Below are 19,114 nucleotides of genomic sequence, written 5' to 3'. Positions count from 1 at the left end.
GGAATTATGTGCAATATTATTATTAAATAGGCTCATCCAGTGTCAACGGGAGCGAGGTACGATCATGCTGTGGAAGCAAGCGACACAGATCAGACAAACAAGGCGACCAGACAAAGCTTACGAGTGGTTTGAAACGTACCACCAGCTTTGTGTTTAGTCGTTAGTGTTGCATACGAGTATATGCTCATAACACATAACACACTGATGTCGTAGGTTAAGTGATAATGGTGTATGAACTTAACCTATCTGTACGTTAAGTGAGCTGTGTGCTTGTGTGTTGAGAGCGGGGTGGGGATATTGTTCAGTGGGGGATACGTGCAATGTTGTTTGAACAATCGCTACCTGTTTGGTTGTGTCAGGTTTCGATGACCATATCTTTGCTTTGTCAGCACCCGTACTTATGGGTTTCCCCTCTATAATCTGAGCCACTTCGGCTTGCTTCTAGCCAAAGCTAACCTACAGTTACATGTACGTTATGTGTTTGTTTGTTGTTTAACGCCGCACTCAGCAAACTTCAAGCTTTATGACGGTGATCTGTAAAGAATCGAGTTAGGACCAGTGATACATTGGTATACGATGACATGTTTGAACCAAGTCAGTGAGCCTGACCACCCGATCGCGTTTGTCGCCTCTTACGACAAGCATTGTCGCCTCTTACGACATGCATGGGTTTTTGAAGACCTATTCTATCCCGGATCTTCACTGGTTACATGTGTATAACTGAAGTACAGTTCAACGCGAATTAAAACCCACTCTTTCAACGTTAAGTTTGCTGTCCTGAGAAAGGCCACATCCATCCACAGTTTAGATGCCGTGTTTGTGGTGAATATTGATTAATCAATATCAAAGAAAACGAAGTGAAAAAAAGTGATGTTCCTCATTGTGCGTATCTGGGCCATTTGTGTTACGATCTAATATTGATTCGACTATTCGTATCAAAGACATCAAACTGATGCAGGCACATTAGTCAGCTTGGATAACTCAAGAACAGATAGATCAGACAATGACAAAATCAAATTCATCACTGAGTGTTTCATAACTTTATATTCATGACTGATTTTAACATGATATGGTACAAACACACGTGAAACAGAAGTAGATATCAAATCACGCTACAGTCCCGACTACGATTACCTCTTCATAACATTGTTAACGGGTGTCAATGGACCATGTAGACACTTGCAATCTTACAGGAAGAACATGTTTCATCACGGTCCATTAGCAAACGTTTCTCCCTGAACAGCAAATACAACATCCAATCTAACAACATCGCAGCAGAAAGCAGAATCTAGTCATAGAATTTCTATGAATCAATATCCTGTACGGGTTCTGAACAATGTTAGTTAACATGGATCAAACGTTATTTTCTGTGACTTCTGGAACGCTGGTGGATTTGGAACCAATGGTAGGCAGTTATCCGCCCTGTGTCTTACCACTGGCAACTCTACAGTTATAAGAAGTGGGTGATAGTGAATGAGTGTTATTTTACAACGCTTTTCTCGATATTCTCGTCCTGTCACGACGGGACACAAAGCTGGCTGACATATTTATCCCAAGCTGGCTATTGAAAAGAACAGCCAGCACCTAATCCACAATGCTATTCATCCTCACTATATGGGGTATATGACAACTTGCAACACCTGATAGATAATACTGCGCGCACCTCACGGTTTATTCTCCTTGAAGTGTTTTATTGTATGATAAACAAATCCTACTCGTCGTATATTTCTGAACTATATATGTATATATCCTTGGTATATACTTCCCATAAGGGCAATCGGACCGTGGTAGATGTCCACAGCCCCGGACACGTTGCTTTGTCTAGGTTAATGGAAATGAAGTGGGTTGCCTCGTGTATTTCGTCCAGACAAGTGCGATTCGTCAGTTAAATGGCAAATCGCTTTTTCTGCGATCATCATCCATCTTAGGATTATTCCTTTTGGGACACACATGACAATAATGATACATCATAAGGCCTCCACTGTTGTCGTTGTCGTTGACGGTGAACGCGGTGATACAACGCAAAAGTCCACTAATTCCACAAAGTGTGTCAATGGGACTTCATATTCATTAGTGTTTTTTGTCTTAAAGTAAGTATTGTTTGTCTGATCAGTTCGCTAGTATGGCTTTGGTCTTGTTGCTATCCATTTTCATTTCATGAACATAATTCATATCTAGGATTAGTAAACTTGACAATATAATGGGTTCCTTTTAAAAAAAAGCCTATGAACGTATAATTTATTATATGTACTTAACCTTCTGTGTCCCCATCTGCACCTGAAGCGAGTGGTCAGTGGGTTCAAGACTGATATTATTCACCATAAGCTGACCACTCAACACCAAATGGGTCGTTTCCTGTCAAATACGTTCCCGTAGGCTGGTTCAGACATATCTGTGGAATCAGTTATCACCATGGTGATGATGTGTTGCCGGAGGGTACACGTGTTTATTTGGTTGGTTGAAGAACGAACACACCCACGTATCCTTCAATATCCCGCAGAAGATCGGGATTCGATCTCCTGACCACGTAGGTTGAAAGACTGCAATTATACATGTTACACTGCCTTGCGCTATTTGATTATCTGGGGTGGGGTGGGGAGGGGACTTTGTATGGAGGCTCGAAATTTTTCGGCTACAGATGAAAAAAAACCCATCTTTTCAATTAAAACTACTGGCCTAATTTTGTATTTTACTCAAATACAGAATCAGTTGCAATAATAATTATTGTATTCACGGCGTGAGATACAACTGAACCAATATTCTACCCATTCTGCAATAACAGGTATCGCTGACCCGTTCAATGTTAAACAGCCTTCCAATCAATTACGAACATATGACAGTTCCAAATGCAGTTTATGTAGTATCTCAAAATGATTTTTTTGATTGACTATACGAATAATATCCTTGAATATTATAACATTTTGCTCATTAATAATAAATAATTATTATGACTATATCTACAAGTACTCAAAGAAAACCAGTTTGAGAGGCAGTTATCGTTTGGCCTTGGAGATAAGTGTAGTTCAAGTATGTTCTTGTACTGAATCAAAGACACCTGTCTGTCAGCAAGCCTATCAATCTCTCGAACACAGACGAACATACCAGCCATGACTGCATTATTTAGTGTTGAAAGTAGCACATCAACTTAAACACACCTACAGCAGTGTACAGAGGTTAACAAGATGTCAGTGGCTTCTGATGGGACATGCCGGTGTCATTGCCAACTCTAGAGACAGTGGTCGGCCTCGCGTCATGACGACCCGGTTGTCTGGCTTCATGGTATGCCATGGCGGTCGTTGTGTTCAGTAATCGTTCAGAGACAGATTGTTCTTGTTCTGTTAATTGGGCTGATTCGCATGGGAGTGGATGGACAAGACAGAGCATGTGAGTGTGGTGTGTGTGCTTGCGACGTATCTGACAGTAAACGAGTTGGGTTACAGCTGCTTTGAACTTACAGTATTTCTGTAAATGAAAGCGACAAAGAGCATATCCACGATCATACGAAATGTCTGCTGAAAGCAGAACCCATTGTACGATTCCGGCTATATCATGAGCATGTGTTAACGAATCATTATCAAATTGTGATGATTCAAGGTGATCTCGAAAAGGTGAGCGACATGTGTCCTTTCCCGCCTGGCACCAGTCATAAACACACGCAAAGGCAAATCAAGTCTTCACCTAAAAGCAAACACGTCTACATGTCTACTATATGTCACGTATCAATTTAATGTGAGAGTTGAGCCCGATGTGATGCAGGTAGACGACACCCTGAATGCTGAATATGGGATTCGAACCCACGATCATAACATGTTGGATCATGGTATGCCTTAGAGACGCATAAGAGAACTTATAATGGAGAATTAGACGACTGGGTCACTCGTGCTTTCTGTAGATAACAGAGGGAGGATTCAGATACCTATCAGTGGATATTTCACAGTACCTGTCGACTATAAGGTTATAGGTATAAATTTCTGATTCGATCGGTGTATAAATATAATTATGACGTGTTTTTTTTTCTATTATAACCCTCATTTAGTATATTTGTCCTTGCCAACTGATGTTGTTGTTTTTTATTTCTTCGACTTCTTCTTTTAGAATTTGCGCACAACAGAAATTGGCTATTTTGCTTCGATACATGTATATGTTATTTGCCTATTTTAAGGGATTAGATTTGTTAAGTACAACGTCGTGGTTTGAACTCTGGTGATGATGTATTAGCGAGCTGATAATGTGATGGTTCCTTTCAGATTTCTAACATGCATTTTGAATTGGGTCTGGACATATTGTGCATGGTTTCATGGTTCGATGGAGACAAAAACGAAATACTAAGTCACGTGAAATTTGTTACAAGTCATCGTGGTATTGTTGCAGGTGGTGTCGGTCATGTCGAAGACGGAACAGAGGAAGCTTCTATTGCGAGCCAAGGTCCGCTGTTACAGGAAGATGGTTCGCGTCCTCAATACAACCAGCCAGGGTCAGTACATAGTTAATGTCACGGCAGTTTCAATACACCTGTTTTAAAACACCTGCATGTGTTTAATGTACATGTACATAGTGTAAATAAGACAATTAATGTCACCAACTGGTCTAAATACACCTACACCTACGTAATGTCACTACATAGTTGCAGTACACCTGCATGTGTTTAATGTACATGTACATAGTGTAAATAAGACAATTAATGTCACCAACTGGTCTAAATACACCTACACCTACGTAATGGCACTACATAGTTGCAGTACACCTGCATGTGTTTAATGTACATGTACATAGTGTAAATAAGACAATTAATGTCACCAACTGGTCTAAATACACCTACACCTACGTAATGGCACTACATAGTTGCAGTACACCTGCATGTGTTTAATGTACATGTACATAGTGTAAATAAGACAATTAATGTCACCAACTGGTCTAAATACACCTACACCTACATAATGTCACTACATAGTTGCAGTACACCTGCATGTGTTTAATGTACATGTACATAGTGTAAATAAGACAATTAATGTCACCAACTGGTCTAAATACACCTACACCTACATAATGTCACTACATAGTTGCAGTACACCTGCATGTGTTTAATGTACATGTACATAGTGTAAATAAGACAATTAATGTCACCAACTGGTCTAAATACACCTACACCTACGTAATGTCACTACATAGTTGCAGTACACCTGCATGTGTTTAATGTACATGTACATAGTGTAAATAAGACAATTAATGTCACCAACTGGTCTAAATACACCTACACCTACGTAATGTCACTACATAGTTGCAGTACACCTGCATGTGTTTAATGTACATGTACATAGTGTAAATAAGACAATTAATGTCACCAACTGGTCTAAATACACCTACACCTACGTAATGTCACTACATAGTTGCAGTACACCTGCATGTGTTTAATGTACATGTACATAGTGTAAATAAGACAATTAATGTCACCAACTGGTCTAAATACACCTACACCTACATAATGTCACTACATAGTTGCAGTACACCTGCATGTGTTTAATGTACATGTACATAGTGTAAATAAGACAATTAATGTCACCAACTGGTCTAAATACACCTACACCTACGTAATGTCACTACATAGTTGCAGTACACCTGCATGTGTTTAATGTACATGTACATAGTGTAAATAAGACAGTTAATGTCACCAACTGGTCTAAATACACCTACACCTACGTAATGTCACTACATAGTTGCAGTACACCTGCATGTGTTAAATGTACATGTACATAGTGTAAATAAGACAGTTAATGTCACCAAATGGTCTAAATACACCTACACCTACGTAATGTCACTACATAGTTGCAGTACACCTGCATGTGTTTAATGTACATGTACATAGTGTAAATAATACAGTTAATGTCACCAACTGGTCTAAATACACCTACACCTACGTAATGTCACTACATAGTTGCAGTACACCTGCATGTGTTTAATGTACATGTACATAGTGTAAATAAGACAATTAATGTCACCAACTGGTCTAAATACACCTACACCTACGTAATGGCACTACATAGTTGCAGTACACCTGCATGTGTTTAATGTACATGTACATAGTGTAAATAAGACAATTAATGTCACCAACTGGTCTAAATACACCTACACCTACGTAATGTCACTACATAGTTGCAGTACACCTGCATGTGTTTAATGTACATGTACATAGTGTAAATAAGACAATTAATGTCACCAACTGGTCTAAATACACCTACACCTACGTAATGTCACTACATAGTTGCAGTACACCTGCATGTGTTTAATGTACATGTACATAGTGTAAATAAGACAATTAATGTCACCAACTGGTCTAAATACACCTACACCTACGTAATGGCACTACATAGTTGCAGTACACCTGCATGTGTTTAATGTACATGTACATAGTGTAAATAAGACAATTAATGTCACCAACTGGTCTAAATACACCTACACCTACGTAATGTCACTACATAGTTGCAGTACACCTGCATGTGTTTAATGTACATGTACATAGTGTAAATAAGACAATTAATGTCACCAACTGGTCTAAATACACCTACACCTACGTAATGTCACTACATAGTTGCAGTACACCTGCATGTGTTTAATGTACATTACATAGTGTAAATAAGACAGTTAATGTCACCAACTGGTCTAAATACACCTACATAAAGTCAGTACAGAGTTGCAGTACACCTACTAAATGTAACTACATTTGGCTGATGCAGAGTTAGTTACTCACTCACTCACTAACGTAAACTTCAAGTGACAACACGGAATAATACAAGTGCGTACATTTGTATGCAAAAACGAATTGGAGTACTTGTTCACGTGAGAGATTATAAATCATATGACTGAAAGCGACACACCCCTTTCCATAACCTTAACGAATATTAACTAAAAGCAGAGACCATTGTACGATTCCGACAATTCCGGTGGTAGCCGTCACAAACACATGCAAAGGCACCTTAAGGCAGCCTTTGGCCAAACATTGAGGCACTAATTGTATTGTCGTAAGGATTTCTGCTAGTATGACTTTGTGATCACTGCACCAGCTGGAACTCTTGAACGGCAAATTGAAAGTCAATCTATCGCTTCATATAAGGGATGTATACAAGTCAAAATAGGGGATTGCATCAGACATATTTTATGTCACTGATGGGTCAAATTTGGGAATGGTCTCTCATGTCTACCATAAGACGGTTTGAAAGATCTACTAAGGCCTTGAATGTTGTAACGCTGATCAAACGACTTTTGAGCAAGCGTCGTATGACGCTCTTTGAAATGTTCGGTGAAAGAACATTCTCGATTGTACCTCAAAGAGGTGAAATGTAGACATCAAAGGCTGGAGCTGTTGGAATATTAAGCAGAAGTTGATTTTTGGAAAGTTGAAGGCATCCCTCCTGCCATACAGTCTTGTAGAGAGTGTTTTGTCACTCCGAATGCTTATGTCGCGATCTAATTATGACACCTATGAGTCTGTCTCAATGGTCCATTTATTTCTAGTTCAGCGATTCACATGTACAATTCTTATACAAGCATTATTTTGTTTTCTCCACACAGTCACTCCGGGCTCTCCTCCCACATTAAGCTGACACGCCGCGATATAACTGTAATACTGTTAAAAGCGGCGTTAAACTCACTCACTCTCCACACAGCGTGGCGTGTCAATGCACATGCCGAACACTTCATCTGGTTTCGGCTACAGAAGAGTCAATTAGTGGTCAACAAACCGTCCTTATTAATGCGGAATGATTCATATACACCTATCTCATTAGGTAGTTCCAGTGTCTTCCCTGTATTAGATACTATCCTTTGACAAACAGGTGACAGGGGCACTATCGATGGAGAAATGTGACACTAATACCGGCAGGCCCCGAAATTAGTTTCCTGTCAATAAACATCAAGGGATGTTATTGATATGCACTGACATATATTATCCCTAGTCGGGGCCGCAGTTCACTCTCCAGTGACACTGAACATGAACATTGGACACCACTGATAAGGATTACTTCCCTTTCCTCACTTCGTATTCCTGACGATGGCCGTGCGAAATTGACTACCAGCCCTGACTGAGAATAGACATGCCAACACAGCAATGTGTGTGGAATAATTTCCTGCCAGGGAATAATTGGCGTAAAGGTAGAGAGTTGTGGCAATACGGTGTAGTTGAGGTTCCGTGGTTCCTTTCTGAGATGCAGGAAGTATATGTATGGTGCTATAACGGGCCATTTAGAAACATGCCACTGTAAAGGGTTAATTTGATGAGGCAATTTGATCGAAGTAGGATTTCCGGCTGAATTTGCTAGATAATAGACATACACTTTTGGTAATGACCACATTAGTATTACCACTTTCATGCATAAAGCATAAAGCTACTTGTATGGAATTACAGGCAGGAATGAAACTAGCAATGGTTAAGTTCATTAGTTTCGGTTTTTGTCAGGCGGAACTTCATCGGTATTTGCTGTCAGCAGGTGGTTCATCCTTCATCAATCTCAGTCATAGAAAGTGGTTAACTTTACATAATGTCTTAGTAAAGCAGTTCGGAGATGGTATATATGAGAGGTGACTGAAATGGTGGTTCGTCCTTCATCAATCTCAGTCATAGAAAGTGGTTAACTTTACATAATGTCTTAGTAAAGCAGTTCGGAGATGGTATATACGAGGGGTGACTGAAATGGTGGTTCGTCCTTCATCAATCTCCATCACAGAAAGTGGTTAACTTTACATAATGTCTTAGTAAAGCAGTTCGGAGATGGTATATATGAGAGGTGACTGAAACGGTGGTTCATCCTTCATCAATCTCAGTCATAGAAAGTGGTTAACTTTACATAATGTCTTAGTAAAGCAGTTCGGAGATGGTTTATACGAGGGGGTGACTGAAATGGTTGTTCGTCCTTCATCAATCTCCATCACAGAAAGTGGTTAACTTTACATAATGTCTTAGTAAAGCAGTTCGGAGATGGTATATATGAGAGGTGACTGAAATGGTGGTTCGTCCTTCATCAATCTCCATCATAGAAAGTGGTTAACTTTACATAATGTATTAGTAAAGCAGTTCGGAGATGGTATATACGAGGGGTGACTGGAATGGTGGTTCGTCCTTCATCAATCTCCATCACAGAAAGTGGTTAACGTTACATAATGTCTTAGTAAAGCAGTTCGGAGATGGTATATATGAGAGGTGACTGAAATGGTGGTTCGTCCTTCATCAATCTCAGTCATAGAAAGTGGTTAACTTTACATAATGTCTTAGTAAAGCAGTTCGGAGATGGTATATATGAGAGGTGACTGAAATGGTGGTTCGTCCTTCATCAATCTCCATCATAGAAAGTGGTTAACTTTACATAATGTATTAGTAAAGCAGTTCGGAGATGGTATATACGAGGGGTGACTGGAATGGTGGTTCGTCCTTCATCAATCTCCATCACAGAAAGTGGTTAACGTTACATAATGTCTTAGTAAAGCAGTTCGGAGATGGTATATACGAGGGGTGACTGAAATGGTCTGAATATACGAAGGATGTAAGCTACAGTTATAACGAACTCAAAGGGACCAGTAATTCGAGTTCGTTTACAAATACGTAATAGGTAGCATATGCATGCAGGCATCCAAATTGACTAACTCCATCAACATAGCTCATCATTGTTAGTCCTTTTCACATCATACGTGTTTTCACACTGGCAGAGTTTAGTGAGTCAACGATGTCCGAATGTCAATTGGTACCGACGATGTGAGAGAGAAAGGTTACCGAACATTGTGTTTCTTTTGGTTCTCCCATAGCTGTGGCCTCCGTGGCCTCCGTGACCTCATACTGTAAGGATAGGACCTGATGGGGTCACATGTCTCCATGACAACTGAACATCTCGTGTGTGTGTGTGTGTGTGTGTGTGTGTGTGTGTGTGTGTGTGTGTGTGTGTGTGTGTGTGTGCGTGTGTGTGTGTTTGTGTGTGTGTGTTTGTCCTCAGTTTAACATGTGTACTCTGATCACACAGTATACATACTCCAAGTCAGCCAGTCTTTGTTGTATCCCCTGACTTCCGAGCACCAGGCAGGGAAACAATAAGAACCATCTTTTAACATCTTTTCGTATAACGCGACCGGGAATCGAAACACTCAAATTTTGGACTTGATCCATGAAGGAAATATTCATGCGCTGTGCAAGGTCAGGAATATATCCGGTTGCGAATACATTTTAATAATGTTCTTTAACCAATCAGTTTGCGACACACACTTATTCGTTAAACATTAGTACCCTACACATTACATCAATCAGAAAGACTCAACATGTGAGCGGTCTGGTGAACATTTTGACTGATGTGATTTGGCACAGTTATCTACTCTCGGGGCAAGACACACAAACCCTTTTCTCGAACACCTGGTGTCATCACTAGTTTTCCTTGATCCATTCAAAAATTTTCGTTCGCTACTTTGCCTTTTACGCCCAATGGAATTTGTGTCGGCAGATAAGCGAGACTGATTAGTCTCTGGCGTTGACGTTTTGAATTAACGTGAACACATTTGACTGAAATAGTTATGTATCAGATAAACGCGAATATGTCCCTCTGTCAGTGGGAGTTATCTGTATATGTCAGAGCATCTGTCTGAAGGATGTGGCAGTTTGTCAGTACTATCCTTCCTGCTCAAGAAGGCATACCTTCGGGTGTTACATCGAATGCACAATCAGGTGGAGAAAAAACTGTCAGAAGAAATTAATCACCATCATCTCACATCTGCTCGATCTCAGCTAAAAACAGTTTTTTTAGAACATGTGATTTATTATAAGGGACTGTTTGGAATGAAAGGCTATTACCATCGTTACGTTCTACCACCTTGTTGAAGGTAACTCATGTCCCTGTTGGGTTGTACCAGCACTGGGAATATCACATCAAAAATGAATATAAGTCTAAAAAGTAAGATTCATTGCCATTATGAAACATAATGTCTATCTTGCAGCATACGAGTTGTATTGTTGACTTCCCAAGCAACATGAAAACAAACTGTGTGATCTTGCAGCGATTAGCAGTAGCAGCAGCAGTAGTAGTAGTAGTATTAGTAGTAGTAGTAGTAGTAGTAGTAGTAGTAGTTAGTTAGTTAGTAGCAGAAGTAGTGATAGTAGTAGTAGAAGCAATAGTAGTGATGGGTAGACTTTTTGTAATGCTTCTAGTATATAATAATGAGGAAATGTATAATAATTGTTGGGGATATAGAGTTTTCTTAATGTCAAACAGATAGTGAAATTCGTCGGCTGTTACAGGGGAGTTACATAAATGGCAAGTTGTTTCGTGTTTTGGTTGTTATGCTTTCCGCCTGTTTCATTTGGAAAGTTGTGGTTACATGTGATCCGACTTATCCTTTCTTGAAGAAGTTGGTCTTTCAAGATGTCTTAAGCATGGCTTTATAACCTCTGTTCAAACCTCACTCACTTACTCTGAACACAGCCGGTTTTCTCTTACCATCAATGTTTATTACACACAGTGGCATACTGCACATTGAAGAACCCGACCTATCCGGTTACACTTTCGGCAAGATTTGGCTTTGTAGAGTTTTTCCTGACGGACGTTTAACTAGATATTTTCAATGCATGTTTTACATTAAACTCGGTGCCTGGCTAGAAGTGCTCAGACAAACGACACGTTTGGGAGTTATGAGACTTAAAATGTGTTTTGATATCTCACCAAAATATCCCGTGGTGATACGCATATGGATCACGATTCTGTAAAATAGGACATTTTGATTTGCAGTTTGCATGTATGTTTCGTAAAGTGTCCATCGGGTGTTCCTAGCTGGAACATGCGCTTCTTTTTATAATACGTTGATACTTGGTATGGAACGAGGGAAAAGATTCTCTGTCCAATTCTAGGATTCATTCGCCAAAAACCATCATAACACCCAGAGCTCACCCCCAATACGATGCATCCCACTATTCATGAGCAAACACTGTCCATTCATCGCCACAGAGGAACCAGCTTGCCCCATTTTCTCTGCAAGACACCCTCCATTATCCAGTTCTTAAAATAATTATAATGATTCATTCTATAAAACTTATCACAATAAAGATATATGTACACTGTCTAAAAAAGGATGTATGGAAGATTAGAGATTTGCTTCTGTATGAATCTGAGATAACGATTCAGTTCGAGACAACCAATAGATATATACTTAATTATCAAACTCCTATAGCAGTTGGTACCTTCGTGTATATATACGTGTTCGTGTGTATCAATAACAATCACACAGTTTATCGTGTGTTGATCACATGCTGTTACACATACAGACTCAGCAATATATGAACGAGTCAAGTCTCTTGACGTACTGATGAAATGTACATACTTCATTCAACCGTGACTGTTAACGTTAAAGGTGTATTACTGTTTTGTAGTTCACTTCATACCATCACACAACATTGAAGATACATCGTGACCTTGCCTACTGTATCGACAATTACCACTATATCTACCGTCGGCCTTGCGTATCTTCTACAGAGATTGCTATACCTAAAATCAAAATCCATATACCCTTTCCCACAGGGATGGTACTTTTAGCAACGGGGGTATCGGATCATGATATTACGGCGTCTACTGTTTGGTACAACGGGGAATACAACATTATCTTTGCCGTAATCGGCGGCGCCTGGTGTAGAGCTCGTACACTACCAATTTCTTTATGAAACGTTTTTTTTTAAGTTAATAAAGTTTTAAAGAGACAATGTTTTGGACTATCATAATTTATCATGCTCATAAATCTTTTCAACGCTTTAACTAAGTTACTGAACTTAGCCATGGTACGCCCTCGATAGTCCTTCATTCTTCATTGTGAAGATTTTTTATTATAAAGACATGTGGGTTAATTTCAAAAAGGCCTGTGACTTGAAAGAGTAGCATATCGTAGATAACCTATAAAATTTCACATCGGTAAATGGACGGTATCCCAGAGATAAGGCTGAAACTGAACAGCTGTCTGCCATAACAAGTAGAACCTCTGAGGCAATCCCTCACGCCAATCTGTGATAGATCAACCCGATGATTAGCGGAAGTAGAGCTCTTCAGTCAATAGATCAAACTCCGATAATGAAGTAGAAGTGGAACTTATCAGTCAATAGATCAAACTCCGACAGTGAAGTATAAATATCTGTTCCCATGGAGTGTTTTTGTATTGTGAGTCTAAGTGAAAGTAATTTTCGTATCGTAATCATTATATATCTGACACATACATTTTTCACTACGACATCAAATGCTGCTTTTAGCTGACTCTCAGACATGTTAGAACATCGTGATTATCACAGAGTATATCTGCGTTAAGAGAAGTGTGCTCAGTTGAGGGGTCGATGACCCCATTATAAGTTGCAGAGTCAGTGGGCCAGCGAGTGAGATCGGTTTTGTGCAGCTTTTATCAATATTCCAGCAATATCACGGTGGGACACGCCAGAAATGGTCTTCACACATTGTACCCGTATCCGGACATTCGTCGTGAGAAGCTCTTATTTCAAGTAAACGCCATTCTAACAAATTAGTTCACATGACATAGTGCATGTAGCTCCATACACTGCTACGTGGTTGAATATTGTTCAGTTTTCTAATTTCTATAAACGGATTGGATTCATGTTAACAGATCAGATCACTGATTAAAACATCATGCATTAACATACACTGAGAATATAAGTTAGAATGGGCATGTGGCCCCTTAAATGCAGAAGCCCAGCTCTCTTAATATTGGGGAGGGGGTCACCCCTCAACTTTAAATATACCTATAACAGAAGTATAAATGCTTTGAGAGTGAGTGAGTGAGTATGGTTTTACGCCACATTTTGCAAAAACAATTTCACATGTTCATCTTCCTGAGAGACATCACCATGCTTCTTGCCTCTGTAATTATTTAAAAACTTAAGTAGAACAACATCAACGGGTAGTTAATTGAGAAAACGTTTGGCAAACATTTGAAATCAAGCAGCTGAAGTTGGTTTGAAACAATTTTCTAATAATAAGAATAATAATGCTATAAAAGAGACAAACCCTTTCTATGTTGTGTTTCACTTCGTTATTATTTGGAATGTAATATTTCATTAATATAGAATGTCAACGCCAGAGAATATCGATTATCCGCCGCAACAGATTCCATTCAGCGCAAAAGGCAATAAAGCGGTGAAAACTATATGAATGGATCACTAAAAATCAGTCATGACACCAAGTATTCGCGAAAAGGTTTCTGCTCTTCCGACAGCACCCGTCACTCCCACAATTTGAAAACTTAAGTGTTGTTTAAAAGAATATCTCCACATTTAACTCATTGTCCAGTGGTATTTCTTGCAGACCCCCGCGACGGCCCCGCCCCCTGTGTGGTGGCCTGGGACGACATCCTGTGCTGGGACGAGACCCCCCCGGGGACCATGGCCCAACAGACCTGCCCAGATTATGTCAACGGTTTCAACAAAAATGGTAAGGGATGTGTACAGTGTATTTCCACTGAATAGAGTAATAGCAGTTTAACCGACACACAGGCGGGGACACTAAGGCAAAGCTGCTCCCTTTGGTTTATTACGTTTTGAAGATGTGAGGCAAGAAAACACGGGGTAAAGATAGCCTATGTACAATTTAGAAATTCACGTAAAGGATGCCATATGTCGATACTAAAGTCTGAAAGCCTGAAGTAACACGTGGCCTAATTACGTCACAGTGAGATTATCTTTCTGCACATGACACCATTTCATAACAATAGCTTCATTGAACCCAACTCGCAATAACATGGTGTTTCGAATAAACATTCATGTTAGTATAAGTATTTTTGAATATATCTACAACCAAACAACTCGTGGTTAGCACGGAATTGTTAGGTCTTTTGGGGGATAAATAAGCGCTTGGTATGAGCGATAGACAGCTACCATTGGCATGCGATCCTGGGGCATTCTGTTACGATACTGTCAATGAGAATTGAAATATTTCTATTACCTCGATCGTACAACACATGTTTTTAGCAATGAGAGAGTGAGTAGAGGTTACCGCCACTTGGAAAGGTATTTCAGTTACATCGCGGCATGGTACGTCAGCTTTATGTGGGGGATTAACCTAATGTGATGAAGATGCTAGACTTTTACCACTTCTTGGAAACCCCTAGGGCACGGTGCTGATAGACCAAGCGACTCTACAGTCCAAATGACAAGGGGAGTCCTCAGAACAGCAGCCAAATCTGCCAGTAATAGAGACTGGGGGGTATCACAAGCACTGAAATATGGGTTTGGGAAAATAACATGACAACCCTAGAAAAGTCTGAAAAACTTTGAATAATGATAGTTTTTACAACTTAAATGCTCCTTAAATATCTTCGATATTTCCCACAAAATGTCTTCATCTGTAGACATGTGCGCGGCCAAGTTTCTGTGGGTTGGTACACTCTGTACCAAAAGTCTGTGCCTCATCATAAATACAAGGAGGATGCACTGCAATAACTGGGACAGGTAGGGGAGACAAAAACTTCCGTATCTGGCAACCCACAAGATATAAATATATCAAATATTCCTGATATGTTGTTATCACTATCTTACCCTGAGGCCATTATATATAAAATATTCTTGATGTGTTGGTTCACTATCATACCCAGAGGCCTTTATATATCAAATATTCTTGATGTGTTGGTTCACTATCTTACCCTGAGGCCTTTATATATCAAATATTCTTGATGTGTTGGTTCACTATCTTACCCTGAGGCCTTTATATATCAAATATTCTTGATGTGTTGGTTCACTATCTTACCCTGAGGCCTTTATATATCAAATATTCTTGATGTGTTGTTATCACCATCTTACCCTGAGGCCTTTATATATCAAATATTCTTGATGTGTTGTTATCACCATCTTACCCTTATGTGTGTGCGTGCGTTCCTGCGTGCGTACATACTGCATCAATTATGGCCTGATGAGACTCGTACATGCTACGAGTTGAAAGCGCTAGCCAATTAAAACTGTGTTCAATTTTACTCCACTTATTTCATTATTACTATATATATTTATATATATCATCCAGTGTGGTCCAAGTAATAAACTTCAGGATTAGAAGTTATTATCGACAGGGGACCTCTTTGTACTACTTTTTTTCTGTAGGTTTAAAAAAATATATTTCTGTTAATTTGATAACTACAGATTAATAGTAATGACCTTTAGATCTTCGAACCATCAATTATGAAGTGTCGTCTCACCTCTTTTTCTTTCTTGTACATCAACAAAAAACTGAACGTTTTGTTAACTAATTTGAAATACCAACTTCAAGGTCGAGAGTAACATAATTGAAGGTGATCAGTGTTGGGCGGCAATAAATCACTCCAAGCCTGAACAAAGGGATGTGCAGTTTTATATCACGCCTTGTTATAACAGTAACCCAGTCAAAACGATGCACCCTAGCGACACGAGTTATCGCGACCACTCGTCTTCTAGTCGATAACAGCTAACGTTGTAAAATTGATTAGGACTAGGATTTCAGGTTAATTAGGCTATATCTTCATGAAAACGGACAAACTAGTATTAATGATGATAAGGTTTCTATGGTGACGGAATTGAACGGAGTTCTGGTGAAGGACCTAATAGAAACATAATTATTCTGCAGTGGTAACTATAACTTAAAACCATAATACATAAAACTCTAAGCAATAAAAGCATTACACCATATACACAAAAGCATTAAACCATAAATATAAAACCATTAAAATTAACAACATTAAAACATAAAAACATAAACGTAAAAAAGTATTAAAAGTTTGGCGTCGGCCATGTTTAAAAGTACATGACGCTTCTTCCTTCAAACGAAATGATCTTGCATTGCGACGTCTTTCCGTATTCCAAATACCTGCATATGAAATGTGTTTATTGTGTTGATAAAACCACACGTGGGTTTCTATTTTCATTTGACATTCGTTAAAAATACCCAAACCCCAAATAACTTGCTATTATGTTTGTTTGTTTGTTGTTTAACACCGCACTCGGCAATGTTCCCGTGGTCTGTAAATATTCAAGTCTGGACCAGACAATCCAGTGATTGACATCAAGAGCATCGATCCATGCAAATGTGACACAATGACAGGCATAGACTAAGTCAGCGAGTCTGAACACCCGATCCCGTTAGTCGCCTCTTACTCCAAGCATAGTCGCCTCTTACTCCAAGCATAGTCGCCTCTTACTCCAAGCATAGTCGCCTCTTACTCCAAGCATAGTCGTCTCTTACGACAAGCATAGTCGCCTCTTACTCCAAGCATAGTCGTCTCTTACGACAAGCATAGTCACCTCTTACGGCAAGCTTGGGGTGCTGGAGACCTATTTTACCTCGGATCTTCACGAGTATTGCCACTATGTGACCACATGATAAGTGAGATACTTCATTTCATTTCATCCATACATTATGACTTCTCTGCCTTCATCAGTCAACAAGACCCAGTGTGTCAGTCGGCAACACTGTCCGAGTCCGAGTGATGACCTAGGAGGCTGCCCATGTGATTAGTGTTCGTGAAGTGTGGACAGCGGCTGGGCAATTCTGTAGGGACACCGGTGGTCCATTGATGTAGGAGGAAAGCCCAGTGTGGTGCAGGTCTTAGACGTTTACTTCTTTGGTGAAACGCGAACATAGGTATGAAGCTGGAACATATTTGTGTCAAATCTAGGATTCCAACCCACGATCATAGGCTTCGATATCAGTATTGTCATCATTAAATTCATGTTAATATCAGAACTTTCTATCTAAACTATCGGAAGCTCAAGTTTAATTTTCTCCGTCCCTTCTGTATTGGTGGAGTTAATGGCCGATACATCCCTGCATTCTTTCTCAGCATCTCCATGTGTTTATCCTGGCGCTGCAACATGTTAACGCATGTGCCCGTTTTAAGGGAGTGCACGTTAACACAAATATTTGGAAAAACACAACGGGAAAGTGAAGAATGAAAACTGACGTAAGTCTATTACACAGTGGTGAGTAGCACTGAAGGATTGTTAACAACTGGTTGTCTGCAGCTGTTCATTCATAAATCATCGCAAGTATAAATTTATATGTATTTATGTACTCAGCAGCTTGACAACTTCATAGTGCGACAAAATAATAAAACATTCAGATGCAAAACATAAAATACAAACTCAACGGTTCCGAATAGGAACAATCCAAGGTGGCCTATGGAGAGGAAGTGTTTCTCACCGAGCAATGTCCTTCTGTTAGTGGAAAGAGTTATGCCCTCACAACAGCGGTACTACGTATGTTTATTAGCCTTGTACAAGGCACTGGCTTTCCTCCAACATTAAGCTGACACACGGTGAAGTGCGTGCAGTACTGTTGAAGGCAGCGTTAATTCTCTATTTCCAACTTGACTTATATTATTCGGATTGCTAGTTTGTTTGTATAATGATTATTTTAATTGTTTATTTTCCTTGTACAATTGGTTCACATTTGAGTATTTCGTCTCTTTTGACGTATGGACCATGTAGCTCTGGCCGTGGCGATGCCAAATTTCAATTGCTTGAGACGTAGAGGTGGGGACAAAGTATCTAAAGTACGCCATAGAGAGGATGCTTTCTTGTGACGGACTATTTAATTTCGTGAGAGACGACTAAAGGGATCGGGTGGTCAGGCTCGCTGACATGGTTAACGCATGTCATCGTTGCGTGGATCGATGGTCATGATGTCAATCACTGGATTGTCTGGTCCAGACTCGATTATTGACAGACTGCCGTCATTTAGCTGGAATATTGTTGAGTAAAGCGTTACACAACAAACAAACAAAACAAACACATGTTTGGGTATATTTAACGAACTCCGTTGCATGTCAAATAAATATAGTATTTAATTTTTTAATGTTGTTATGTTTAATGTTTTTATATCTTATTTGCTTAGAAGTTTATGTATTATGGCTTTACGTTATAGTTTATGTTTTTATGGTTTGGGTGTTAATGTTTCATGCTTTAATGCTGTTATGTTTAATGGTTTTATATTTATGGTTTTAATGGTTTTCTGTTGATGGTTTAATGCTTTTATGGTTTAGAGTTACATGACCTCGCTCACCCTTCAACTATGGTGATGATTTCTTTAAAGAAAAGAGCTGGGCTCAAAATGGTCGTATTTAGGTTATTAGCACCCCAAGCCAA

At 39.5% G+C, this 19,114-nt stretch overlaps 1 protein-coding gene across 2 annotated transcripts in view; it reads left to right on the top strand.

Annotated features, from left to right (window-relative positions):
• Positions 1-19,114, top strand: part of LOC139464512 (parathyroid hormone/parathyroid hormone-related peptide receptor-like) — a 98,408-nt gene that overhangs the window by 59,094 nt on the left and 20,200 nt on the right. For both annotated transcript variants that reach the window (XM_071246039.1, XM_071246040.1), the window contains exons 2-3: positions 4,372-4,474; positions 14,316-14,441. In XM_071246039.1, coding sequence (XP_071102140.1) covers positions 4,372-4,474; positions 14,316-14,441 — 229 coding nt within the window. The remainder of the gene's footprint in view (positions 1-4,371; positions 4,475-14,315; positions 14,442-19,114) is intronic.

Source organism: Haliotis cracherodii, unplaced genomic scaffold (assembly GCF_022045235.1).
Source record: "Haliotis cracherodii isolate W230 unplaced genomic scaffold, xgHalCrac1.p SCAF_17, whole genome shotgun sequence".
Taxonomy (NCBI): Eukaryota; Metazoa; Mollusca; class Gastropoda; order Lepetellida; family Haliotidae; genus Haliotis; species Haliotis cracherodii.
This window is presented reverse-complemented; position numbering and strand designations above follow the sequence as displayed.